We start from the raw sequence: 27578 nt of genomic DNA, 5'->3' as shown, positions 1-27578 counted from the left end.
TCCTCCCCTCCAACGGGAAGGCCGCTCTGACCGCGGTCAGTGTGTGTGCCGACAAGCCCCTGGCAGGTGTGGAGTGCGCTGAACTAGAGTTAGCCCAGAAGCCTGCTGAGACTGAAGACAGGGAGGCTGGGGAGCTGGGTCCTTCTCCAGGAATCCCAGCTATTCTTGGCCGGCCAGAGGGAGCTCCTGGAATGCTTCGTGTGTGGCCAGGACAACGGGGCCATTGTGAGCACGGGGGCTCTCCCAGTCTGCAGACGCCCCCAGCGCCTGCAGCAGCCAGACCTCCAGAGAGGCCCCTGTCATCCTGCGGCCGCACAGGGTTCTCCATCTGGCCTGGAGGGTGAGTGGGCGAAGAACATTTTGCTTTTTGAAGAGAGCAGCGGGCCCCCTCTCCCCATCTCAACTATACACACCCACAGCTCACTGGGCCCGGCTAGGACAAAGAAGAACATGGCTGCCCCCTCCCTAGCATCCATGCCCACCTGCTCTCACTGGACACTGGTCCAAGGAAGCTGCTCCCCTGCTCACTCGCTGGGAGCACCTCTTTATTCCAACACGCCCCCCCAAAAAAAACAGGGCCCAGCAGGTCTGCACTGGTCTCCTTGTTCTGGGTCCTGACTCTCCTGAGGTTTGAGACTCTGGTACCCAAACCATACAAGCTTCCTGCAGGCAGGGCCTCTGATTAAATAAGACACAGTTCTCTAGGGACCAAGTCAGGAGGTCCTGAGGGGAAGGGACAGTCTGGGAAAGTGTCCCAACTTCTCTGCTGAGTTTGGCAGCCTTCCTGGTTGTCCAGTGCTGTGGCCTTGGGGACAGGAACTGCACCTTTGGGGCAGAGACAAAATCCCCAAGGCCTGGGGAGGAATGAGTCCCTGGGGAAAGGGCCATGGGGTCTGGGACCCTTTTTAGCTTCTCGTTGAGTTGATCCCACAACGGTCAATGTCTCGGGACTTCCCTGGTGGTCCAGTGGTTAAGACTCCGCGCTTCCCCTGCAGGGGGAAAGGGGTTTGAGCCCTTGTTGGGAAATGAGATCCTGAATGCAACGTCTTGACAGTGCAAACACATCCTCCAGGGAACAAACGCAGACCACCTTTCTTGCCTGAGCTTCTGCGGGGAGGCTCAGAGGCTTGTCTGCCCTTGGGGCAGGGGACACACAGTGGCTATGAAGGCACTCACTAAGAGGTGGGAGGCATCTTCAGAACAGGGCGCCCCCTGAGTTGGCGTGCCAGCAGCCCATCCAGGGCAGCTCTGTGGCCCAGCGGCCCGAGGTGATTGTCTGGAGTTTGGCCTGGTCGAGGCGCCAGTAGCGGTCGTCTCTGAAGAAGATGATGGAGCCGTCGGGCCTGGGCAGGACGCCACTGACCTCCTCGGGGACACCACCCCAGTCCTGCAGGCCTCGGGGGTAGTAGGGCTCCACCTGCAGCCCTCCTCGGGCCAGCACGTAGTAGTGAGTGCCTTTGAAGAGGACGAGGCGGTGCAGAGGAGGGAAGAAGAAGGCAGCATCAGGGTGGCGGGGCAGGCCCCCCTCCCGGCACAGCTGTGGGGAGCCCCACACCGGCTTGGGGCCCTGGAACCTCCAGCATCGACTCCCTGTGGGATGTTGGAAGAGCCAGGGTGAGTTTGTTGCTCTCACCCTCTGTCTCTGTACCCCATCCCTATTCCCCCACACCCCTACTCCCCATCAAGTTGAAGCCCCAGCTGGTTAGTATTTATGATAACCGAAACGGATCAGTGATAAACCGCAGAGGAGGAACTGCTGTGGCCTCAACTTCCAGCAGGTGTCAGCAGAGGGCGGGGAGCGCTGAAGGACCCTCCCCATCCCTGGCAGGAAGCACGCCCCCTCCCAGGTGAGTAACGACTTCCTGCAAGGCCAAGGTCTTTCTCCAAGGCCATTACTACCAACAGTTCTGTGAGGGGGGGGATTTTTGTTTTTTGTTTCGATCATTACTGTATCCCCACACCTCCAACCCAGGGTGCAGAAGGCACTCAGGATTGGTCGAATCAATAAACTGTATTTTCTCACGTCATATACTACACAGTCCTCAGACATTATGTCCTTTTAATCCTCCTTTCCCAACAAGGCTGAGGGATTCTCTTCCCCATTCAACAAATTCAAGCTCCAAGAGTGGTGCTGGAGAAGACTCTTGAGAGTCCTTTGGACTGCAAGGAGATCCATCCAGTCTATCCGAAAGGAAATCAGTCCTGAATATTCATTGGAAGGACTGATGCTGAAACTGAAGCTCCAATAGTTTGGCCACCTGATGCGAGGAGCTGACTCATAGGAAAAGACCCTGATGCTGGGAAATATTGAGAGCAGGAGGAGAAGGGGACGACAGAAGAGGAGATGGTTGGATGGCATCACCGACTCAATGGACATGAGTTTGAGCAAACTCTGGGGGATACTGAAGGACAGGGAGGCCTGGCAGGCTGCAGTCTGTGGGGTCACAAACAGTTGGACATGACTTGGCAACTGAACAACAACAATGAGTTAAGTAACATGACCAGCCTCACACAGCTAGGGTTCTAAAAAAAGTTCATTCTTCCGCTGTATTGCAGAGTTCAGAGCTGTCCTCTGCCTCCCTCGTCTCTGAAACGCTTCCACCCTCTCTCCTGGGACAACCTTGGCACCTGTGCCTCCCAATCCATCACTAGAGGAATCTCCTGGGAGAGTTCCTGGGGCCGCTGGTTCAAATTGCAATCGAGATTCCTTCCCTCTTTTGACCTTGGGTAGATTCCTCCCTCGCTAGGACTTAATTTTCTTCTCTGCCTCAGGGCTGGTACCTTTGAAGAAGTAGAAGTCTCCATCCTCCAATGACACGGCGGCAGCCTCGATGTGGGGGGGCAGCCCCGCCCACCTTTCCCGCAGTGGGCGGGGCTCTGAGACGTTGCCGTCAGCTGTCACCTCCCAGAACTGGTTCCCTTGAAAAACGTACAGGCGCTGTTGTCCGTCTGCCCGGAGCCAAGAGAGAGTTGAGGAGTGACCGTCAGCCTCCTGCCTTCCTTCCAGGGGAGGTGCTTCCCTAGGGCCCAGCTTCCCAAACTGATGAGACAGGACCCAGCAGAGAGGATGCCGTGTGCACAGCTGGGATGGAAGGGAAAGTGCAGGAGGGAGCAGGGTTTTGCTTGGCGTGGGCTTGCTACCCTGTGGAACGCTTGTGACTTGGGATTTCTGGATTTTATAATTGCCACCCTCCCAACCTTGTACTTCAGTTCCGGAGACCCCTGGAGATGCTGGGGGGAGGAAAGAAGAAAGCGAGGCACCGGTGGGACCATCTTACCTACAGTGATGGCATCGAAGGAAGAATGGCAATATTTAGGACCTCGGGTTTCCGGGCGCCTTCCCTGGAGTCTGAGGGGGTCCCAGGCCTCAAAGTCAGTGAACAGCTTTCCCGGCAGCTGGGTGGCCACTGAGCCCCCCTGGGGCTTCCCTTGGTAGGGGAAGAAGGAGGAGGGAAGCAGGAAAGAGCACATACTGGTTGGGGGGGAGGTGTTGAGAGCTCAAGGCCTCCCCCGTGGTTTATTTCATTATCTGACAGGTGCAGGGAAGGAGAGCAGGGGTGGGTGCTGCAGGTTAAGAGTTATCCTTGGTTGTTGGTGTTAACTATAGCATCAAACACTGAAGTCCTCTTTCCTACCCCACAGTCTGTGAAAGGGTAAAATTGGAGTGGGGAAACAAATAAGGGTTTGGAACTAAGAAGGGCAGAGGGTCCTCTTTCCTGAGTCCTGAACAATGCAGATAGCAGGAGCGCAGAGTTCAGGGGCCCAGGCTGTGATGATGACAGCAGTGATAATTACATCACTGCACTTGTGAGAAGGAGGCAGAGTCCAACAAGCTTAGAATTTGGCTTTAGTTCCTGAATCCTGGTCTGCACTTTCCTAGCTATGTGACCTTGGACAAGTTATCTAACCTTTCTGAGCCCTATTCTCTTCATTTGTGGATAAAAAGATACTTACTTCTTGGGTGTGTTAAGTGCCTGGCCCATGGTAGACACTCAGGAAATATCAGCTGCTATTATTATGTTTGTGTAGATTTCTTGGGCTACAAAGCATGTTCATAGGCACTAGAACAACAGCCCTGTGGGGGTAAGCAGGGCCGAAATTATTCCCCCCTTCCTTTTTTTAAGGTAAAATTGAGGATTCTAACAGAGGAAATGCTTTGCCCATGAGCAACTTCTAGTCTGATATGAAATGGAGACTTGATCCCAGGGATCCTGGCCCTGTCCACAGCCCCCACGTACTCAGGGACGCAGCCCCCCAGGCCGAAGCAGGCCTTGGGTCCAGATAGTCTCCGGGCAGCAGCACCGGTAAGTTCATTCTGGGGAAGACCTTGTCTAAATCCACCGCCAGGCAGACCCAGGCTCAGGGGCGAGGGGCGAGGGGCCAGGGGTTGGGTGGGAAGAGTGGGCATCAACGTCATGGAGGAGAAAGTTTCAAGAGAGCCACTGGAGCTGGGAGCAGGAATAATGGGGTGAGGGTGGGGGTGTTGGTGGAGGCGTATGAGAGGAACTGCGTGGCCGGGGGTTGGGCAGGAACAGACAATTGGAACGCAGAGGAGAGCTGTGCCCAGGAATGGGTCGAGATGCTAGAGACCAGGCGTAGGGAAGCAGCAGAGCGGGAGATGAGGCTTTTCTTTGAGGAGAGCCTGAAGCTGCAGATCGGAAAGGACCAGTGATGGGGAAACCAGTTTCCTGCGCTTAGGAGGGGGTAATCCTATTTGAAGAGCCGGCGTCAGAGCCTTGGGGGTCCCGGGCGGGTGGGGGGGAGGGGCTCAGGGGGCGGGTGGGGGGGAGGGGCTCAGGGGGCGGGTAAGGGAGCAGGGGCGTGCACGCCGGAGGGTCTCACCATACAGGCTCTGCACAGCCAGCACGTCGTCCCAACTGAGCAGCGCGTCGCGGCCCAGCCTCTTGTAGTAGGGCGCCATGAGCGCGCGCGGCGCGGCTGAGTGGGTCAGGCCGAGCGTGTGGCCGATCTCGTGCGCCAGCACCACAAATAGGTTGCGGCCGCGCCGGCGGCTCAGGGACCAGCGCTCGTCTCGGTCGAAGTGCGCTTCCCCGCGGCGGGGCAGGAAGGCGTGCGCCAGGGCGCCTCCTGCAGGCGGCGCGGAGAGTCAGGGGCAGCCGGCGCCTCCGACACCCCCCTCCACCCTGAGCAAACGCTGTTGGCGTGGGTGTGGGGGCTTTTCTGATGGGTGATTTCCCTTCTAACTGAGTCTGGCAGAGGCGGAAGTGTGGAGCAACGAACAGATGACTAGGCTGTGGGTCTGGACGCCTCGGAGGCAGCGTGGTGTGCAAAGAGCATGGGGCCAAACTGCCTGGCTTGCAGTCCTGGTTTTAACCACTTATCCTACCTGCCGTGACCTGGGCAGATAGCTTAAGGCCTTTGTGTCTTAGCTTTTAGATCCGAGAAATGAGAATGTTGACTAAGAGAGTCGATCCTCGCGGGGCTGTTCTGAAGATTAAAAAGGGATGTGTGCACAGCCCAGAGGGCTTCCCAGGTGGTGCTAAAGTACCCGCCTGCCAATGCGGGAGACATAAAAGACGGGTTGATTCCTGGGCGGGGAAGATCCCCTGGAGAAGGGCATGGCAACCCACTCCAGTATTCTTGCCTGGAGAATCCCCATGGACAGAGGAGCCTGGAGGGCTACAAAGAGTCAGACACGACTGAGCCCGCCACACAGTGCACGTGTATGTCACATGTAATACTTAGAGCCTGCTGTGGGTAATTACTACCTACTTTCAAAGAGATGTAGGATTAGGGATCAGTGGTTACCCCAGAAGGGGGCATAATGAGACTTCTGGGGTATTGGTAATGTTGTTTCTTCATCTGGGTGCTGGCTTTGTTTATGGGGAGGTATAGGCTTCTTTATTAAGAAGTATATATAGGGGAATTCCCCGAAAGTCCAGTGGTTAGGATTTGATTCCTGTCAGAGAACTAAGGTAACTAAGAGCCTGCATGCCTGAGTGCAGCCAAAAAAGAAAAAAAAAAAATTGCATTCATTTATTCTTGCCTTCCCTCTGCGGGTCTCTGCTTCCCGCTTCTAATAGGCGTGAGCAGAGGGAGATGGGCTGGATCAGTCATTCTCAAGCTTATAGCAGGGCCCTTATGCAGTTTTGTAGTTTCTAGAGCCCTATCCCCTCATAATTCACTTTCCCCAAGGGTCAGCAATCAGCACTGCAATGATGCTGGCTTAGAAGCCCATTGAAAGTCCTTCTGACATGGCCTTCTTAGAACCCAGGCCAGCAGGGACTCCCAACAATGAGTTAAAGGAGGCCTCCCAGCAGGCCTCCCAACAAAAGTTGGGAGGTTGCCATTACAGGGAGCCTCCAGGGACGTGGAGAGCTGGCCTTGAGGAGGAATGTGTGTGTGTGTGTGTGTGTGTGTGTGTGTGTGTGTGTGTGTGAGCTGGCCTTGAGGAGGAGTCATGTCTGATTCTTTGTGACCCTATGGACTGTAGCCCGCGAGGCTCCTGTGTCCATGGGATTCTCTAGGCAAGAACACTGGAGTGGGTTGCCATGCCCTCCTCCAGGGAACCTTCCTGGCCAGGGATCAAACCTACGTCTCTTATGTCTCCTGGACTGGCAGGTGGATTCTTTACCTCTAGTGCCAACTGGTAAGCCAGCGTAGGAAGCATACTTGCTTCTAATTCTGAACATGCCTCAAGTTGTTCTGAGCCATGTAAGCCCTTACTGTGTAACCCTCACCGTGATCCTGGAAGACAGATGGGCGGGCTTCAAAGGGAGAAGACATAATCTCGAATGAACACCAGTTTCAAATCAGAGAGCTGACTCCCAGTCCAGTGCTGTCTTAGCAACCAGACTCCACCTGGGTACGGCCATCAGCGTCTCATGGCGATATTGTGGGTGAAGGGAGTTACACGGAAGCACATGTGGATTCTTGTAAAGCCGGGATTTCTCCCAGTCCTCCCTGAGTCCCAGGAGCGGGGCTTGGAAGTGGGTTTTGCTGAGTGGGCTTAATGGAAAGTAGGAGGGTGCGGGGGAGGTGGGGGCCCAAGTTCCCAGGCCACACAGGGTTTAAGTCCTGAAGGGGTCTAATGAGGTCTCCTTGCCTCCCTAGCAGAGAGGAGATACACAGACAATCTGTATTCAGGTCATGAAGGCCAGTGCTGGGCAGACCCGGATGAGGGCAGTTTACGTTATAACTAAAGGGTAGTAAGCCTTTAGTTTGGGGGCCAAACAGAAGAGTCTGGGCTGTGACTGTGTGAAGCAGGCAGCATGGAGGGGACAGGATGTCCCTTGCCCTGCGTCAGTGACTGTACAGTGCATGGTGGGAGAGTAGGGGTGGAGCTGTGGTGGCCTCCGGTGTTTTTAGAGCCTTGGTCTGAGGGAACATCCACTCCTGGAGAACGAGAGAGGCACCGGCCTGACGCAGGGTATGGAGGACAGGACCCCAGGAGGTTCTCCCAGTAGAGATAATACTCCTTAGAGCTTGCAAAACACTTTCCATGCAGAACCTCATGTGGCCAACCCTTCAGCCATGTGGCACCTAAGAGAGTAGGGACCACTGTTCCCATTCTACAGGTGGGAAGACTGAGGGTTCTCTGGAGGGGGCTGCAGCCTGACCAAGCCTAGAGGAGGAGTGAACCCTCCACTGCCTTCTCTCCAGACTGCCTCTCCTAGTTGGGGGTTTCCCTCCTGCCCTGTAGGAGAGAGGCTCGGTGTCAGCACCTGGGCCATCAAAGGCGTTGCTCAGCCCATCGTTGTGGTCCCCTTGGAAGAAGGCGAGGCGGATGTCAGCAGGGCCTGTGGCCGGGGCCTCCCAGAACTCCAGCGCCGAGACGTTGCTCCACAGCTGGAAGGCGGCTCGCACGGCCCCCCGGACTGCGGGCTCGGGCAGGTGCTGGGGCCAGTTCACCAGGCGGTAGGCGAGATGCCGTTTGTACCACTTGTTGCCTGCCACCCAGAGAGGCTGTGTCAGCCACAGCTGCTACAGAGTCTGGGGCTGGCCCCATGGGCCCTTTGGATGGGGAGATGGGCCCTCCTCCAGGAAGTCCCTGAAGTGATGAAGGAGACACAGCCTTGGCCCCGGGAAGCCCCCCACCGGTGGAGACACTGCCCTCAGACTGACAAAGAAACCCTTATCCTGCATAGTCCCTAGTGCAGTGGCTTGGCATGGGGAGGTTCCCATGTGATGGGGGATGTGGAGCCTCAACTCAGGAAGGGTCCCCAACCTCAAGGACTCTCGAGTCTGGGGTCACCTTCCCCAGCGTCTAGACTAAGCTTGAAAACTGAGCCGCACCTCTTGCTGGTAGCAGATCCCAGCCCCTGCCTACCGTAGGGGGCGGAGGAAGGGGGGCCATAGGGCCACAACCGAGACTCCCCTCTGCCCCTCCTCTTCCCCGCCCCTCTCACTCTCCTGCTGTCTCCCCTTTCCCATGCTGCTGACAAGGCACCACAAGGCCCATTTATTTGAGGTCCTTTTCTGACCCCTGGCCCTCCCCCCTCACTTCCTCAGGGACTCTGCAGAGCTCTGAGGTGAAAACAAATAAGAACAAAGAGTGTGTTTTGTCACTGACCGAGACCAATTTTTCCATTTCCACTCAGCGAAGAGTTCCTATTCCTTTGCCCCAAACTGCAGTTCCTCCCTGAGGCCGGAGACTCTGACCTCTCGCCTGAGCCCCAGTCAACCAAGTCCCTCTGCAGCTCATCGGGCATCCAGGACCAGGGTGCTCAGAAGGTCCAGCTCCCAGAGTTTGCCATGGGCTATTTCTAAGCCCTGCAAGGTCGGGGACTGAGATTGTGACTCCCAAGTGGAGGACTCGTGGCTCAGAGGCAGGACTCCTGGGAGTGCACGAGAATCACGTTGTCTTTTGGGTCCCAGTGTCCTGCATTAGTGGTAAAGAACCCGCCTGCCAATGCAGGAGACACAAGAGATGCGGATTTGATCCCTAGGTCGGGAAGATCCCCTGGAGGAGGGCACAGCAACCCACTTCAATACTCTCGCCTGGAGAATCCCATGGACAGAGGAGCCTGGCGGGCTATAGTCACAAAGAGTCGGACACGACTGAAGCGACTTAGCACTCACACCTGTCCCAGATGGACCAGAGCCTGGGTGACGAGTGGGCAGGGCATGCCTGACTGTGTTGGAGGACAGCCCCCTCTCTCCTTGGAGGGGGGACCAGGTGAAGGTTCAGACCTCCTGTCCTCTTGTCCTGGGGCTGTCCTTGCCTGAACCAGGCAGAAGGCGGGAAGTCATCTGCCATGAAGGCGGGTGTTTGGCCATCTCCTTATCCATCTCTCTGCTCTGTTTTGCAGAGACTGAGACCAGGAGGAAGGGACTTAGAATGAGTGAGTAGGGACTTCCCTGTTCATCCAGGAATCAAGACTCTGCCCTCCCCACACAGGGGGCATGGGTTCAATCCCTGGTTGGGGAAGTAAGATCCTGAATGTGGCATGGCATGGCCAAACAAAACAAACAAAAACAGAAAAAAATAAAGATAAAACCTCTTAAGGAAAAAAAATGAGTGAGTAGTGGAGCTTGGCCCTGAGCCCAGGCCCCGACACTGATAAGCAGGCACATTGGCTAAGACTCAAGGCTTATAAATTTGCCTAAACATCACTTCTTTGCATCACAGCAGGGGCCCTGCAAGAGCTGAAATTCTCCTGAAGTCTTGGGAGAGCAGAAGAGCTCAACACCCTTTCCCTCCTCTCCACTCCTCCACACCCTACTGTCCCTTCTCCCACCCGGGAGCCAAGCTCCATGCAAGGCTGCCTCCTGGGCCTGTAGGGCCTGGCAGCCACCCAACCTCTCCCAGCCAGTAAGCAACCCTCAGGGAGGGAAGAGGGAAGGATCTAAGGAAGGGAGGGGACCCAGGAGGGCAGAGGAAGGCCTGGAGTCCAGAGGCGCCGCCTGAGGCTTCACTCTATGCCAGGAACGCTTCTCTTTGACACTTTCACTGGGCACCGGATAGGCTGGCGTTGGGCTCCTCCCTACCCTGCTATGCGTGAGCCGCTCTCAGACTCTCCCCTGCCACCTTCAAGCTTCTAGAAAAGTATGAGGCAAATCCTCCTGCCTTTTTGCAGCGAGGGGAGCCCCTCACTCTGTGGGCAAGAAGTGGGGAGGCTAGGGAGGACAAACAGAAATGGGAATTGAGAGAAAACGACCAATTGTCCTGAGGAGCAGAGCTGGGTGAGGGGCAGGGGAGCAAGGAGCCACCGGGCCAGCAGCCTGAGCCTTTACCCACTGTCTTCTTCTAGGTGTGTGTCCTTGGAGCAGGTTGGCCACTTGGGATCCCCATCCCAAACTCCTGGCCAGGCTGGGTTGGTTTCCGTGGCAACCCTCAGGCCACCAGTCGCACCTGGCATTGCAGCCCCTGCACCTTTGCCCCAAAACCCAAAAAGGAGGAGGGAGGGAAAAAGAGATGGGGAAGGGCAGAGAGCTAGACTCCTTGCTTGGGAGGACCTTGAAGTTCTGATTCCCAACAGGGAACTGATATTATGGAGAGAACATGGGTTAACATCCCAGAGCCTCTACTTACAACCTCGAATATCAAATTATTTGAATCTTTCCAAGCCTAAGTTTCTTTACTTGCAAAGTGGGGTTAGTAAGATTCACCTCCTGATAAAAGTGAAATAGCAGATGGAAAAGCAACACGAAGCTGCCTGGTATGTGATGGGCGCTCAGTCAGTATCTCCTCTCCTTCCTTTTATATCCCAGATACATCCCCCGGGGCCCTCACCTGCATCAGCTCTGGGTGGTTTCGGGAGCATTGAAAATCAGGCCTGTAGGCACAGAGGGGACTGAGTGCTTGGAATGAGGTTGCTGGATTCAGCAAAATGAAAATATGGAACATCTAGATCCATGTGAACTTTGGATAAACAGCAAATACTTTTTTTTTTTAATATAAGTATGTGAAAACAAAACAATTACTTGTTGTTCATCTGAAATTCAAATTTAAATGGGCATCCTGTGTTTTATCTGGCAACCCTGGAGCCCAACTTTATCAGTACAGCACTCATCCACACTATGGAAAGTCATGGGCCTAGAAACCCACATCATTTTTTATGCACCTACCCATGTTCTGAGGTTTTTCACATCTGGTGATCATTTAATCCTCCCAATGACAAGAAGGCTTGGCTACTGTGTGGCCCTGGGAGAGTTGCCCAAGCTCTTGGTCCCTCATTTTCCCCATGTGTAAACTGAGGGTGATAAGGGGACCCATCTCATACAATTGTTATTGAATAAAATGAGTTAATCCATGTAGAACCATCCTTGGCACATCATCAAGGCTCAGTAGCCCACCAGGCTCCTCTTTCCATGGAATTCTCCAGGCAAGAATACTGGAGTGGTTTGCCATCTCCTTCTCCAGGGTAACTTCCCAACAAGGATGTGCTGTATAGCGAAGGCAACTCTGCTTAGTGTTATGTGGCACCCTGGGTGGGAGGGGAGTTTGGAGGAGAAGGGATACATGTATATGTGCATGTATGGCGGAGTCCCTTCTCTGGCAGAGTCCCTTCCCTGTTCACCTGAAACTGTCACAACATTGTTAATCGGCTATACTCCAATACAAGATAAAAAGTTAAAAAAAAAAGAATGCTTCAAATTGGATAGTGATAAATGAACTCCATCAGTTCTTCCCTTGGGACATGAGAAGATGAGATGCTTGCCTGGAGGCAGCATCCCTGTGCTCAGGTCTGTCCTGAGTGCCCAGGAGGCATCACTTCAATTCCCTGGGACACCAGCTCTAGCCTGGGCGTGTCACTATTGAGACTGTCTGGGGCCCCATTTTCCACTGTATTCTCACGACAAATCCTTCCCCTTGGTAATCAGGGCCTCTCCTTTACAGATGTTTCAGGTGAGGAAACAGAGCCAAGTGACACAGCCCAGGTCATACAAGTAAACTCAGAGCCCCAGATCCATCCAGGGATGCTGCTCCAGCCCACACTGCTCCTCCATTCTGCCTCATCCTTCCCCTCCGCTGTCCAGAAGCACGGGGGGCTGCAGAACATGCTGACTCTGAGGACGTCTTGACTGCAGAGTCTGGACCCCCCACTGCTCCTCTCTGTTCTACCAGGAATGCGTTCGGGCAGTACTGGACACCGAGAGGGGCCGCACGTATGGACACAGTGGAAGCGGATTGGCAAACACCTGGAAACACCCATCCTCTGACAGCTGAGGGGAACGGCCCACAATTTCCTTACAAATCAGCTAAGAAAAAAAAAAAAAAAAGCATGTCTTCTGTTCTGTTCCTAATGGGTATTGTCAGCCAAAGTTGTTCACGCAAATTAAAAGAGGCAATGGCCCTAAGTGCTCATAGTAAAATTAATAATAGATGAGAACCTGACTGAGCAACCTCGTCTTGTTAGAAATCTTGAAAACTGCAAAAAACTGATCAGAGAAAATTAGACTTAGTACAGACAAGACGTTAAAATTACACACTGTCAAACTTGTTATTGACAAAGAATTGACAAGAACCAAATCTTCATAAATCTTAGATCTGTAACATCTGATCCTGGAAGACTGGACTTGGACAAAGAAGGAGAAAGTGGAGGAGGAAAAAGAAGGGAAGAAAAATCCCCAAAACTACACAAAGAGAAGCACAGTTGCAAAAACTTTAACGTGAAAATGTGTAAAATAGACAAATTCGAAGAGTCGGGAAGGAGGTTGATCAGTGTTGCCAACAGCTGGGGGGCAGGGGAATGTTACAGACTGTTTCCTTGTTGGGATGGGGTTTCTTCTTGAAGGGATGGAAATATTCTGAAATGAGATTGTGGCGACGGTTGCACAATGTTGTGAATATAATAAAAATCACTGAATTGTTCATTTTAAGTGGGTAAATTGTATGGTATGTGAATTGTATTTCCATAACGCTGTAAAAAAAAAAAAAGTACCGTGGCCAACATAAAACTGATCGATGAATCACACCTTTGTTGAATAATTCTTATGAAAAAAGAATCAATTTGGATGAAAACGACTTTAGTCAAATATAAATATGGTGATGGTTTAACTGCCATACATAGCATATTGATGAAGGAATTAAGTGGTTTGTTGGGAGCCAGTGTGAGGAACTCCGCCCACGGCAAAGGTCATGAGGAAGGAAGCTTGGCATACGCAAAGGCATGATCAAGCCTCAGGAAACCCCCTGTTCCTGAGGATCTACCCCCAAATCAGAGTACTTTACAGGGAGCTCTCCCCCATAACCATTTCTCTCAGAGAAGGAGTTAACTTGCAGCTCCAGTTAATAAAAATTCCTGGGCGTAATAAGAGTGTTTCAACTTACGAACTCTGAAGATTCTCTGGCCTGCCTGATCAGGCTCGTCTGGCCGCATGTGATTGTTTACAGCCTCCCAACTGTGAGAGGCACGGGATGTTTTAAAACTTTCTAAATACAGACTCTTGAGAAGTTAGAAGATCATTAGTATAGTATTAGTGGGTCGATTAGGAACTATATTGGTGAAGGGTTTTTCCTTCATTTGTCGTGCCAATAATTACTGCTAACTCCCTCCCCTGGGTGTGACAAGGATGTCTCAGGTCAAACCTCTCTGCTGACAGACTAGCTTGTGTGACAACCTCTCAATCATAAACAGCACAAAGAGTTCGGAGTATTAGCATAGGGCTTTTTTCATTGATGAGTCAATGATTGCCATCAGGCCTCCATATCCTTAGGCACCTGGGAATATATTAATCAATGTATCTGGAATATAGAAAAGGAAATATAGTAGTTTTTGATGTTAGCAATACTAGACTTTTGAGTTAATGAATCTTCTCTTTTGTTATAGATCACGGTACTTTGTTATAAATCACTATAAATCAGTGTCCTTGCTATGCAAAAATGTAATTTTATCACTATCTTAAGACTAAATAGATCTTAAGGGAAACATTGGTGGAGGGTTTACATTTGTTGAGCCAATATTTGCTGCTAAATCTCCATATTCCTGCCGTTATAATGAATATAACTAGCATATAGGAGAAATAAGTATTAACCTTTTAAGATTAATCACGTTAAACCTTAGGTTAAGTAAATTCCTTTCTTGACTGTAACTCACTACACCCTCACCCTATAGGAATGCAACTTTATTTGGAGGGTGGCGCCTGATTTAAGAAAATATCACCCCTGGAAAAATAAGTTTTCTGGTTAACTGACCGACATCAGAAAGGGCCATAAACTGTCAGCAGACCTCATGGCTAAAAGATGATGAAACTCATAAGACCTTTGTATAATTTTATATGAAGCACCTGATTGTGATGAGGGTCAGGTCTGCTGACCCCCGCGTGACTCTGTATTCATCCCTATGTATAACAAAAAGGTATATAAACAAACCTGAAAAATAAAGAAATCGGATCAGTTTCTGGAAAGACTGATTCCCCCGTGTCGTTTCTTTCTTGCTCCCACTTTCCTGGCTGAATTCCCATCTGAGATGTGGGTACTCACCAAGCCTGCTAATTCTGCCTGGGCTTCTGAGATCGGACCAGGGAGGCCTCAGTGCCTCCTCTCCTTTGGGAGAATGGAAAGACGCCTGTGGCCTACATAGGTGGTGATTGGTATTCCGTGTAAACCAGTTATTCAGCCTCTTTTCTCCACTAATTCTCCTACTACAACTATCTGTTTCTAATCTCCCTCTATATTTGTAATTAAATAAGTTTTTTCCAGGACGCCGACTCCGTCCCCACCTTCGAATTACCCTGGATCCACTGGGGCTGGACCCCGGCAGTGGTTTGCTCTGGAAAATACCTGCACAATGAAAGTTCATCAATGTAGGCATTATTCTGGTTTAAATGTCTGTGTTCACAAACATGAGCTTTGGGTTGAGAGGTCCCAGCTGTCCTCCTTAAGGAAGAGAGGTTATTGACAGAGCCTGGTCCAAGGTTGAGAAGTATTTTGCTGGCTACCAGGGAATTCCAAGCCACCTAGGTTTTAACAGTACTCACCTTGCCTTGCAAAGCGTTTCTTACGCCTCATTTTGGCCCGGCGTCCAGCAAAGAGGGCGCTGACTCTCTCGGTCCAAGGCATCTGGCTGTCAGTATCTGCCACCCCGCAACGGGGCTGCATCATCTGACGCAGGGTGGGGGGGTCCAGCACCCCGCTGACGGGCAGCTGGGACACCCACTGGAACTCCCTGTTAGGAGGAACTGAGATAAAGGACCACGGCGGGGGGCTGGCTGGTGCAGGGGAAGGCAAGGAGCTTCCCTGGAGATAGCAGGTGGTGGGGGACGGGGGAGGGAGCCATGAGCATGACCTCCTGGGCACAGGTGGGAGACCAGCCTTCCAGGAGGAAAGCAGAGGTGACCCAAACTTTGCACGCCAGCATCACTGAGTCCTCCACATCCCTCTGCCTTACCTGATGGCATTACTGAACCGCGTGGAGGAAGGTCTACTGGGGCCCTGGTCGCTGAGATATCCGTACTTCTCCAGGAATGCCTGGGGGAGAGACAAACATCAGCTTTCCCCACAATGTAGCATCCTTTCCCCTTCCTGAGTCTCCCAGGGTCCATGGCACAAACTTCACGCCCAGGCTCATCCTATTCCCAACCGGGTCTATCAGCAACAGGAGAAAGAATCCTGGCATCAGAGTCAGAACCTGGACTCAGTTCCTGGCCACCACTGATGAGCTGGATATAGTTCTTTTTCTAATTAATTTATTAAAACAATTTATTGTTTATTTATTTGGCGGCACTGGGTGTCAGTTGCAACACACAGGATCTTTAGTTGCCACCTATGAACTCTTATTTTCAGCATGTGGGATCTAGTTCCCTGACCAGGGTTCAAACCCAGGCCCCCTGCACTGGAGCACAGAGTCTTACCCAGTGGACCACCAGGGATGTCCGTGGATACAGTTCTTGGAGGCCAGTGGAGAGAAGTGTGTGACTCACTGCCCATACCTATCACCAGTCCAGCCCCTCAGGCAAATGAGGCACTGGGCTTCCTGTTTGCCCTTCTCATGGATAAAGTCCCATCAATGGATTAAAAAAAAAAAATGCCACCTCAGCTCCTGAATTCTTATATAGACACATCGACTCTTCATTTTATCCCTCTTTGCTATGTTACCTATCCAGAAACAATTTTTTGTCTCTCTTGTTCTCTTTGCTATATTTCTTAACTCAGATCAACTCCAGTCATAGCCGTTGCTTCAAGGAAAAGGTACAAGTTGGGAACAAAATCACACTAAGTAAGCAGCCCCTAAACCTTTGCAGGTATCCCACCTCCTTTTTGAGGATTTCATTACCTCGATCTCCAGCAACCTCTACATCCTCTTCTCAATACAGCCCTGTTCCATAAGGAGCCCTTGTTCTAGACAAACTCTTTCCAAGTCCATTTTATTGTTTTTCTGTGCTAATTTATCGGTATTTCAGCACTACCGTTTCCCTCTTTCTCTTTGCATGCTGGTGGTGGTTTAGTCGCTAATTTGTGTCTGAGTGACCTCATGGACTGTAGCCCGCCAGGCTCCTCTGTCCATGGCATTTCCCAGGCAAGAATACTGGAATGGGTTGCCATTCCCTTCTCCAGTCTCTTTGCATAAGTACACTGTTTGGGGTTGCACCTTGGATTAAAGGAGCTCTAGGGGCTTAATCTGGAAGACTATGGCTTAAACTAGTGTGGCATTATAGAATAGCCGCTAGGCTTAGAATCAAGAATCTGTTCCCCACCCTGACTCTGCTGGGTGGCCAGGGACCTCTCTGAGCTTCCATTTCTTCACCCACAGTGTGAGAACAGAAATAACCCCACCGGATTCTCAGAAGGATTAAACACAGTACTGTCCATCTAGCATAGTTGTCTGGTATATAGTGAACACGCAATACACAGTTGATCTGGCTGATCGACCTTAGTGGGGAAATCAACAAGAGACTTTTGGAAGGCAACCCCTCTACGAGACAGGAAGTGCTTTGAACAAGGCAGTTGTGCCTCTGTTAATCAGGCCCTCTACCTCAGACCTGCCTTACTCCAGCCAGGTGCCTGGTTCTCTTCCGTGCCTCTTCCCCCTCCCTCGGGGAGGGTGGAAAGAGTGGCTTTCTACAGGAAGCCAGGGAGGAATTAATGTTTCCTTAGAAGTGGTTTTGCTGGGTGAGTGACCTGGGAGAGACTGAGTCACAGGCCAACAGGGTGGCACTCCTTGTGTTCTTCCCCCTAAACCCACCCAGCCCTTATCAGGGAGTTGGCTCTGGTTCTGGAACTATGAAGCCTCGGACAGAGCGGTGGGGAGAGAGAGGAAGTGGACTAGCGGCGTCTCCTGTTTCCTGGCTGGGCTGCCAGCGCCTGGTACTTCTGGCAGGCAAGGTGGGTGGAGGGCAGGATGGGGCTGGAGGCTTTTTCAGGGGTCTATCAGAGGGGAAGCCCTGGGCTGCCTGCTCTTTGGGAATCTGTGGGTTTCAAGGCAGAGCTGAATTTCCAGCAGGCAGAGCGCGCAAATATCCAGGACACCAGCCAAGAGACACCAAGAGAATGAGTAAAAGAAATGTTAAGAATCTGACACTTTATATTTCCATAAAAGCACCGAAATGCTGTAATGGGGATTATCAGGATTTCAGAACTCCCTTATAGTTATTCTATGTTTAGTATAAATGCGTGCTCAGTCGTGTCCCACTCTTTGCAACCCCATGGATGGTAGCCTGCCAGGCTCCTCTGTCTGTGGGATTCTCCAGGCAAGACTGCAGGAGTGGGTTGCCATTTCCTCCTCCAGGGGTGTTTAATATGCACATATTTTAAAATATTTCAGTTACAGGCAGGGGCCCCTTTATACTGAGTGTCCTCAAGTTCTATCGAGTGGAGGGAGCCCCCCATCTCAGGGTGAGGAGGAGGCAGGGCTGAGATGCCCTCTGCTCCTGCAGGTCTCCCTCACCCCCTTCTGTGTGCCCCTTTTGCCACGCCTCAGTTTTCCTCCTGCAAAGCTGAGAGAAACTCCCCTCTCTGCCTGGGAGAAAGAGTAGGGGTGCAGGGCCGGAGGGGGTTCCCAGGCGGCACTAAAGAACCCGCCTGCCGATGCAGGAGACATAAGAGAAGCAGCTTCCATCCCTGGCTTGAAAGATGTCCTGGAGGAGGGCATGGCAACCCGCTCCAGTATCCCTGCCTGGAGAATCCCACGGACAGAGGAGCCTGGCAGGCTACAGTCCATGGGGTCACAAAGAGTCAGACACGACTGAAGTGACTTAGCATGCATGCACGCAGGTAACAGCGTGGCCAAGAGACGCCCGGAGAAAACGTAGGCTTGGGGGGCTGTGCTGTGCGCTCAGGGGCTCCCTGAGCTGCCCCTGCGATCACTCCTGTCCCCCTTCACGGAGGCCATGCCCCAGAGCTCCTCTCTGCCTCGCAGTTCAAACATCAGGTTTTCTCTCTGCCCTGTCCTCACCCTATCATGTCCCCCTCGGAGCCCAGGGCTGGAGCTGCAAGAAGAGGAAGCTGGAGGGCTGTGTGCCTCCATGATTCACCCTCTCAGGTCTCAAAGTTTGTGCCAGCCTGCCTCACCCACTCACTCAGGGCTGGGGCCGCTTGCCTGGGGAGTCGCCTCCATAAAGCCCTGGGAGTGACTGTGGTGTCTGAGAAAAAGGAAAATGGTTCTCCCCAGACCCAGAAACCTGAGAGGGATCAGAATTTCAGGGGTTCGAGTCCTTCATCTGTCCTGACTTGTCCTAGGAGGGTGTGTCGAGCCCAGTCCACCCAGTGCCTGAAGGAAGGGAAAGTTCTGGCCACTTCTGAGCAGGGCAAGACTAGCGGTAAGGTGTAGCAAATGAATCCCAGAGCTCTGAGTCATGAGCCGGGCAGGGCAAGGGCCGTGGACTGAGCACTTGAACTTTATTCTTGGTGCTGCGGGGAACTGTGTGTCCTTAAGCAAGTCCTGTGCCTCTCTGGCTTCAGTTTCCTCTTCTATAAAACGAGGGGGTTGCAAGACCTCCCTGGTGGTCCCGTGACTAAGATTCCATGCTCCCAAAGCAGGGGGCCTGGGTTGGATCCCTGGTCAGGAAACTAGATCCCACACGATGCAACGAAGACCCAGTGCAGCCAAATAAATAAATATTAAAAGAAATAAAGTGAGGGGATTGGATTAGAGCTAAGATCTACGCCAGTTCCTCCTATTATTGTAGTCTTGCTTCTGCAACTGATTAGCTGTGTGAACTATCTGACAGTTACTCAACCTTTCTGTGCCCCCAAAATATGAAATGGGGTTAGGAATACTGCCTTCTGTTTTTCACAGGAGCATTGTGAAAATCCAGTAACAGGAAGCTTTGGGAAGGTTTTATGATAGTTGCGTCATTAAAAATGTTATTTTCCCCTTTACAGACACAGAACTTTACTGCTGGAAGGGACCTTTGGTAGATGAGTTGAGGAGGGACCAGCTTACAGTCTCATGTCCACAGAGTGGCCGGGACATCTTCCATATCAAAGAATTGCAAGGACTTCTCTGGTGGCCCACTGGTTAAGAATCTGGCTGACAATGCAGGGGACACTTGTTTGATCCCTGGTCAGGGAACTAAGATCCCACATGCCATGGAGCAACTAAGCCTGTGAGCCACAACTACTGAGCCTGAATGCCACAACTAAAGAAAAGTCTGTGCACCGCAGCAAAAGACCCTGCACGCTGCAACGGAGACCCAATACTGCCAAAGAAAGAAATAATTTAAAAAAGAACTGCAGCAGCAAATATGAAACAAAGAACTAGGAAAATTGCAAAATGGCAAGCTCATGCAGAAACCACATTGCTTTACCTATGATCTTTTCCTTCTCATATTGTGTTTCCTCTTGATTTTAATCTTTCTATAGTGCCTGCGCGTGATTCTTGCTTATCATCCAATACATCTGTAGCCCTATTAGCTAAGTCAAGATGCAGGGGGTGATAGCTGACTTTCTGTCTTGGCCTGCATGCTAAGGCGCTTCAGTCACATCTGTTTGTGACCTTACAGACTATAGCCTGCCAGGCTCCTCTGTCCATGGGATTCTCCAGGCAAGAATACTGCAGGGGGTTGCCATGCCCCTCTCCCGTGGATCTTCCCAACCCAAGGATCAAGCCTGTGTCTCTTATGTCTCCTGCACAGGCAGGTGGGTTCTTAACCGCTAGAGCCATCCGGGAAGCCCAAGCCCTCTCTTGGCACATTCCATGAATAAACATATTTTCTGGTCATCAGGAGCACAGGGAGCTCTTGCCTATTGCAAAGTTTTCAGGGCATCTGATTTTCCTTGAGCGTCACAATTACCTTGCAAGAACATAGGCAGGACAGGCGTTGTTATTCCCATTCTAAAAACGAGAAAAGTAAGTTTCAAGGGAGTACAGTGTCTCATATGCTGTGTTGTGCTTAGTCATTCAGTCGTGTCTGACTCTTTGAAACCCCTGGACTATAGGCCCTCCAGGCTCCTCTGTCCACGGGGATTCTCCAGGCAAGAATACTGGAGTGGCTTGCCATGCCCTCCTCCAGGGGATCTTTCCAACTCAGGGACTGAACCCGGGTCTCCCACATTGCAGGCGGATTCTTTACCAGCTGAGCCACCAGGGAAGTCCACAGGGTGTCATACTTGAATCCAAATTCTCGAAAACCTATCCCAGGAAGTCTTATTTCACATTTAAACAAGTGACTCAGATGCTTTAAAATTGAAGGATCAGGGTCCAGCCTGCTCTGGCTCCTGGGAGATGGCCCTCAGATTTAAAAAGGTAAAACTGGGGGCGTTTCTAGCTAGATTCCTTCTGTCTCCTCTGCAAGCAGGAGCAGAGGGAAGAGTCTGCTTAGGCAGGGAACTCTGGCTTTCAAGAAAGAGGCTGGGATCACATCTCCCATGACATCCAAAGGGGCCATCTGACAAGCCACAAGCATTCTACAGCACTTGAGTACGTTCTTCACAAAGGCAAACATCTGCTTCCAGAATTCACTGCTTTTGCTCTGACTTCTGGAGCCTACTGAAGGCCTCAGGGCAGTGGGACCAGCGTGGCCCTTTTCCTTTATTTTGGGGGAAGACCTCCCCTTCTCTTCTGACTCCCTTCCTCTACTCCTCCTTTCCCTTGTCCCTGGTTCAATATTCACAGAGTTCTGTCTGGGTATAACCTAGATACCTCTTACCGTAATCCCCATGCTTGCTTTCACTTTCCATCCTTAAGGAAGTTGGAAAACATTAACTGCCCACTCTCCAGCCACATCCCATCTTGTTATTTTTTTCTCATGTCAAATAACCAGACTGTATGGAGCCATAGTCCTCACTGGATGTGGGGTTAAGTTTAAGGCATAAAATAATGTCCCAATCTGGGGACTTCCCTGGTGTCCAGTGGCTAAGACTCCACTCTCCCAGTGCACAGGGCCTGGGTTCGATCCCTGGACAAGGAATTAAGATCCTGAATGCTGCAACTAAGACGTGGCACAGCCAAATAAATATAAAAATATTAAAACAAAAAATGCACCAAGGAAGGTTGTGTTTAGGGAGAGTTATCCAATAGTCTCTCTCTTCTGTGTCCCTGCTTCCAACATCCAGCTTTCACTAGACGTCTTGTTTTTTTCAGACTGGCTCGACAACTGCTTTTCCATCAACTCTTGGTCCTCTGAGACCCTTCAGAGCCTCTTGTGCACCCTGTGAGTCACAGAGCGGAGCTCTTGGGAACGGCTTCCACACCCAGGCTTCTGGGTTTCTGACTCACATGAAGTCAGGCGACTGGCTCTAGGGTATGAGAAACAGACATTGCATCTGGGGGAGGATATTCCACAGAAGCTCCAAAGTCTCCCCAGAGAGACAAATCACCCAGCTCCCTGTTGCACCCGCGCACTGGGAGTAGCTACACAGATATGGAAGGCAGGTCCTGGACACACTGCCTGGTTGTTCTAAAGAAAGTCCAAGCAATGCATGGTAGACAGACAGATCCCTTGGGACAGTCTGTGCTGCCCGAGAACAGGACAGGGCCTGGCTGGGAATGGGAGGGGGGCCCGGGTGGTGATGTCATTCATTAACTCTCTGTCTGGCAACTCAGCAATGGAGGCACTTCCTATTCATTAACGCTGTGAACAGTCCCGGTTTTCCTAAGTGGGCAACAATGACCTCGTTCACAATGCAGCTTTGTAAGCAGTCAGACCCCTCCCAGGCAAAGCCCACTCCGGAAAACCCTTGATTTTATTTCTTTGTGTGCACACAGGGGACACACAGAGCCATGCGTGCAGGGCACAGGAATATACACAGGACTTCCCCGGTGGGCCAGTGGTTAAGAATCTGCTTGCCAGTGCAGCGGACCCAGGTTCCATCCCTGGCCAAGGATGAACCCCCCTGCTGCGGGGCAACTAGGACTGTGCCCACGAATACTGAAGCCTGGATGCCCTAGAGCCTGTGTTCTAGAACAAGAGAAGCCACTACAATGAGAGGCTCTAGCACTGCACACAGAGAGCAGTCCCCAGCCACCAAAACTAGAGAAAGCCCACATGCAGCAAGGGAGACCCAGCGCAGCCAAAATAAATATACAGTCTTTAAAAAAAAAAGAAGCGATGCCATGCAACTTCTTCGTCTAGGTCATAAAGACATACACCTTCTGCTTCTCTTACTCTTCTCTCTCTCAACACTCAGCCTGGAGACCCCACTACCGTGTTTGGAGGTAGCCCAAACTAGCCCACAGACAGAGACCATGGGGATAGGCCCACATGGAGAGGAACGGAGGCCCCCAGCTGACAGCAAGCAGCAACTGCCAGACAGGTGAGTAAGCAGCCTTCAGATGGTTCCATCTCCAGATGCTGCAGAGCACACACAAGCTGCCCTCATGGGCCTTGTTTGAAATTCTAACCCACAGTAGCTATGAACACAATAAATGGTTCTTTTGCTTCGCTGAAATTTGAAGTAATCTGTAACGTAGCTATAGTAACTGCAATACCATCTCTTAGGAATCACAGCCTTGTTGTCAAATGCTGAAAATAGTTGCCTTACATATTATGTCCTGTGTTACTGCTCTAGGAAAACTAGTCACCAAACCAGGACTTTACTCTGAAGCTCTGTTTCCCTGGTGGCTCAGATGGTAAAGAATCTGCTTGCAGGGCAGGAGATCTGAGTTTGATCCCTGGGTCAGGAATATCCCCTGGAGAAGGGAGTGGCAACCCACTTCAGTATTCTTGTCTGGATAGAGGAGCCTAGAATAGAGAAGCCTGGCAGGCTATGGTCCAGGGGGTCACAACTTTCTAAAATGACGCCAACAAGAACAACATTGAGAGCAATTTTCTTTGATAAGCTGTTTTCTACACACTAGGCATCATGCTGAGCCTAGAACGCATTTCACATACATTATCTCATGAAACCACACCAAAATCTTGTGGAATAGGCATTACTAACCCCATTATACAGAAAAGAAAACCAAGGCTTATTTAGAGGTTAAATAATTTACCTGTGGTTTTTTGTGCATAGGTCTGTCTGACACTGAAGCCCATGCAATTGATCATATACAGAAACACATATAGACATACGAACACGACGCACTTTGCATATGTATTTATGCATATAGGGACCACACCTACTGCACATTTCCAGAGTTCTTCATGCTTTTAGAAATATCTCTTGTTCTCAGAGGTAACAAAAAAAGTCTGCTTCGTTCAATTATGTTAAATAGATGGAAAGAGACTCAGTCTGCTAGATATTATGTTTCCCAAGCACACCCCAAGATGAAATTCTCTCCATCTGGGGCCACCACAGGCATGGGCGGCAGTGATACAGTCTCTATTCTCCTGCCAAGGATTGCCTGGGACCTGGACTTGGGAGGAGATGGGGTGGGACTCTTAACAAGACTTGGCTTGGTCCACGGAAGCCTTCTCCTGGGGCCAGAAGGACTCGGCACTTGATGTTGTAAGACACATCAGAGAAACAAAGTGATTCTTCAATGTGCAAAAGCAGAGCACAGAGCAAGAGACCAGTGCTTAGAAGGGGAGGGAGTGAAGGAGTTGGAGGACCCTCATGGATGTGGGGCCATTTCCAAATATTTCAGAGCAGTGATGGGAGCCGGCTGGTGGAAGGCAGAGCGGTTCGGAGGTGGCCCTCCTCATTCTGCAGAGTTCTTACGTTTGGAGATTCTCCCTCTTCTAGGGGAGGGGAGTGAGGATACTGAGAAGCTTGCATCTGGCAGTTTCTGGGCAGGAATGATGCTATTAGAGGAGTAAGAGTCTCAGGGCAGAGTGCTGGGCTCAGTCATTTAAAACTAACTTGGATCCCTACTCCTTAAAAATAGCAGAGACTTCAGTTCTAATCCAGGGAAGAGATAAAAACACAGACAGAGATGCTTCTATGGGGAAGAAAGAAATGAAACTGGTATATATTATTACAATCATCTTTATCTAGACAATAGATGCCCCAAATTCATCTCTACCTCCACTTCACAAAAGGTTCCCCTTGTGCCACCTACACCAAGCAGTTGAGTCCAAGGGAGGAAAAATGAGATGGGAAATCTTTAAGGGTCACTTCCACCTCCCCACCTACCTTTCTCAAGTTCAGTCCTGAAGCATTGTTTAAAGCTCCTTAGAAACAACTCAAGAGTATGCTACTCTTGGGGCGTCCCTGGTGGCTCAGGGGTAAAGAATTTGCCTGCCAAGGCAGGAGGCATGGGTTCCATCACTGATCCCGGAAGAGCCCTCATACATGGGAGCAACTGAAGCCCCTGCGCCGCAACTACTAGCGCCGGGGAACCGCGCAACTACTGGAGGGAGCCCTCCGGACCCCTCCGCTCTCTAGATCCTGTGCTCAGCGACAGGAGAAGCCAAGGAAAGGAGAAGCCGCACGCGACAACTAGAGAGTAGCCCCCGCTCCCCAAACTAGAGAAAAGCCCGGCTTGGCAAGGAAAACCCAGGGAAAGAAGACCCAGCCAAAAACAAACAAATAAAAAATTAGTGTTATTATTTTAAAAAAGAATATGCTGCTTTGGGGAATTCAGCCATGGTCCAGTGGTTACGACTCCATGCTTTTACTGTCAAGGGCCGAGGTTCAACCCTTAGTTGAGGAACTTAGATCCCACATGCCGGGCAAAGAAAAAAAAAAAAAGAGAGTGCTCCTCTTACCCATTTTAGAGACGGGAAACTAGTTCTGAGCTTGGGCGCTCAACTGTCTCAGCTGGTCAGCGGCTGCACCAACTCAAGGAGCCAGAGCTTTTCCCAGTGTCGGGCCCCCCCAGCGGTACCCTCTCCCCACCAATCTGGGAGTCTCAGGAGCGTCTGACTCGGGGAGGGCTCTGGGCGTCGGATGAATGAACTGCTAAATCTCCCCAGCCCAGGCAGTGAGAGACAGTGGCTGCGCCCCAAACTAGGGTGTGGGAGTCCCCTCTTCCTCAGTTCTTGCCTATCTATTCCATTTTATCCCTGACCCGTTCCCCGTCTCCTGCGAACCCGGTGCGGATCCGCGTGTCCGTGTGGTTTCAGCCCCGGCTTGGCGCCTCGGGATGGGAGGGAAGAGAACGCCGCCCTTCGCGTGCAGGTGTGAAGGGTGAGGAGGACGAGGGAGGGTCACGCCGACGGTCAGCGCAGATGGGGCGGCTGGGTGGCCTGACTGCAAAGTTCGGGCCGGTCCCCAGCGCGCGGACCCTCTCCGCCCGGCTCTCAGCGCGTACCTCCGCCTCCCGGCGCAGCTCCCGGCCTACGCGCTGGGCGTCCAGGCCGCCCCACAGCAGCAGCGGCAGGACGCGGAGCAGCAGGCCGACCCGCGCGGCCATGTAGCCGCCGCCCCTGCGCGGGGCACCGGGCACGCGGCGCGGGGCAGCCGGCCGTCGGTCCGCCGCGCCCGGGCCCCCGCGGACGCTCCAGCGCTGCGCCGGCCCAGCGCCGAGGGGAAGGTCGCAGGGGCTCGCCTGTGTCCGGGCTCCGAGCGCCGGGAGGTTCCTCCGCGGCGCTTCGTCGCGAGCCGGCTTCGAGGTCTTCCAGCCCTGCAGCGCCTGCCCACGGATCCGAGGGCTCCGGACCTGGGGGCGAGGGAGGGGGGAAGAGGGGGCGGGACTCCGGCACTCAGGCTCCACCCACTCGGCTCGCCTCCTGGAACGCGTTGTTGTGTTAACAGGCGCCTCTTCCGCAGGCTGCTTGGCCTCTCCCCGCGCGGATCCGGATCTCTCTGCGCAGGGCAGGGGAGGAAACGTCTTCTCCTGGCGGTTGTGGCTACCTAAGACTTCGAGGAAGAGGGATTCTGGCCTCCTCGAGGGTCATCGATTGTTTCAACTGGGCCGACGGGGACGGAGGCCCTGGGGTATGAGAGAAGGAGCCCTGGGCTGGGATCAGTTCAATTCAGTCGCTCAGTCGTGTCCGACTCTTTGTGACCCCGTGGACTGCAGCACGCCAGGCCTCCCTGTCCATCACCAACTCCTGGAGTTTAAGACTTGAATTTGAGCTCCAGATGAGAATCTTGCCTCAGCCACCACCAGCTCGCTGTGTGGTCTTGGGCAAGTCACTCACCCTCTCTGAACCTATTTTTTTCTCAGTAGTAAATGAAGATAATAAGAATAGCGACGTCATGTGATAATAAGGAGCATTTAATGAGAGAACAATGCCTGTAGATGACGGAGCAGCGTACCTGGCATCATGAAGTCCACGTTTTATAAATGGGAGGCTGCAGCTTTCGACTTTGTGGCTGCAGAGGTCTGTTTTCTCCTTAGTAAGATGAGAGTGAATGATATTTAGTTTGCAAAGTCGCCTGAAGATCGAGAAAATGTGTAAAGTGCCTAGCTGAATATATCCCACACAATTGCAGTAAGGGTTGAGAGATGATTTACGTGAAAAGCTTAGTCAAACTCCTAGTAAGCCAGAGTAAACTGGTTTTATTATCTGCCTTAGAGACTGCGGACAGGTTACTGTCTCTCTTCCAGGTTCAGTTTGCTAACCTATAAAAGAAAAAAGTCTAGTCAAAGCTATGGTTTTTCCAGTAGTCCTATATGGATGTGAAAGCTGAACCATAAAGAAGGCTGAGGGCGGAAGAATTAATGCGTTTGAACTGTGGTGTCGAAGAAGACTCTTGGGAGTCCCTTGGACTGCAAGGAGATCAAAACAGTCAATCCTAAAGGAAATCAGTCCTGAATATTCATTGGAAGGACTGAAGCTCCAATACTTTGGCCACCTGATGCGAAGAACTGACTCACTGGAAAAGACCCTGATGCTGGGAAAGATTGAAGGCAGGAGGAGAAGGAGACGACAGAGGATGAGATGGTTGGATGGCATCACTGACTGGATGGACATGATTTTGAGCAAGCCCCGGGAGTTGGTGAAGGACAAGGAAGCCTGGCCTGTTGCAGTCCATGGGGTCGCAAAGAGTCGGACATGACTGAGCGACTGAACTGAACTGAAAAAGCAAATTGCACAATGATACCACTGGGGGGGTCGATGTGGGGTTTAGATGAGTTAATGTGTGTAAAGGTAATTTGGAATCTCTTAAGATCTGAGGCAATGTAATGCAAGTGTTCTTATCCTAAGGTTTAGGGACTTCAGCACACAAGATATTTTTGTATTGTTTAGAAAGAGGTGGGGAGGTGGAGGGGTGGAGGGGTGGGAGGGGGTGGGAATTCCCTGGTGGCTCAGCCGTTAAAGGATCTGCTTGCAATGCAGGAGACTCAGGTTTGATCCCTGGGTTGAGAAGCTCCCGTGAAGGGAATGGCTACCCACTCCAGTAAAAATTCTTGCTTGGAGAATTCCATGGGCAGAGGAGTCTGGTAAGCTACGGTCCAGGC

At 51.8% G+C, this 27578-nt stretch overlaps 1 protein-coding gene and 1 long non-coding RNA gene across 3 annotated transcripts; one reads left to right on the top strand and one right to left on the bottom strand.

Moving 5' to 3' along the window:
- Window positions 1-502: 502 nt before the first annotated feature.
- On the bottom strand, window positions 503-25816 carry MMP28 (matrix metallopeptidase 28). Of its 2 annotated transcripts, none has more exons than XM_027975303.2 (8): window positions 25482-25816; window positions 15297-15376; window positions 14887-15074; window positions 7686-7910; window positions 4843-5088; window positions 3279-3428; window positions 2782-2949; window positions 503-1590 (listed from the first exon to the last, which is right to left on the bottom strand). In XM_027975303.2, exons 1-8 carry the CDS (start codon window positions 25581-25583, stop codon window positions 1196-1198), a joined length of 1554 nt encoding a protein of 517 aa, XP_027831104.2. In that variant the 5' UTR covers window positions 25584-25816; the 3' UTR covers window positions 503-1195. The 2 variants fall into 2 exon arrangements, with proteins under 2 accessions (XP_027831104.2, XP_060250751.1); XM_060394768.1 differs by lacking the exon at window positions 503-1590 and adding an exon at window positions 2043-2297.
- On the top strand, window positions 17086-24787 carry LOC132657327 (uncharacterized). Its single transcript, XR_009595316.1, has 2 exons — window positions 17086-17230; window positions 19229-24787. It is a non-coding gene; the product is annotated as an uncharacterized LOC132657327 (long non-coding RNA).
- Window positions 25817-27578: the final 1762 nt, after the last annotated feature.

The sequence above is a fragment of the Ovis aries genome, chromosome 11 (genome assembly GCF_016772045.2).
Source record: "Ovis aries strain OAR_USU_Benz2616 breed Rambouillet chromosome 11, ARS-UI_Ramb_v3.0, whole genome shotgun sequence".
Lineage (NCBI taxonomy): Eukaryota > Metazoa > Chordata > Mammalia > Artiodactyla > Bovidae > Ovis > Ovis aries.
Note: the sequence above shows the minus strand (reverse complement) of the source record. Positions and strands in the feature narration are given on the sequence as shown.

Excerpts from the sequence above, each read along its gene's own strand:
- MMP28 (XM_027975303.2), bottom strand. The coding sequence starts at position 25,583 with ATGGCCGCGCGGGTCGGCCTGCTGCTCCGCGTCCTGCCGCTGCTGCTG. Across the intron at positions 2,950-3,278 it reads CTTCGATGCCATCACTGTAG|ACGGACAACAGCGCCTGTAC; the intron begins GTAAGATGGTCC and ends GGCTCCGGGCAG. Across the intron at positions 1,591-2,781 it reads AGACTTCTACTTCTTCAAAG|GGAGTCGATGCTGGAGGTTC; the intron begins GTACCAGCCCTG and ends AACATCCCACAG.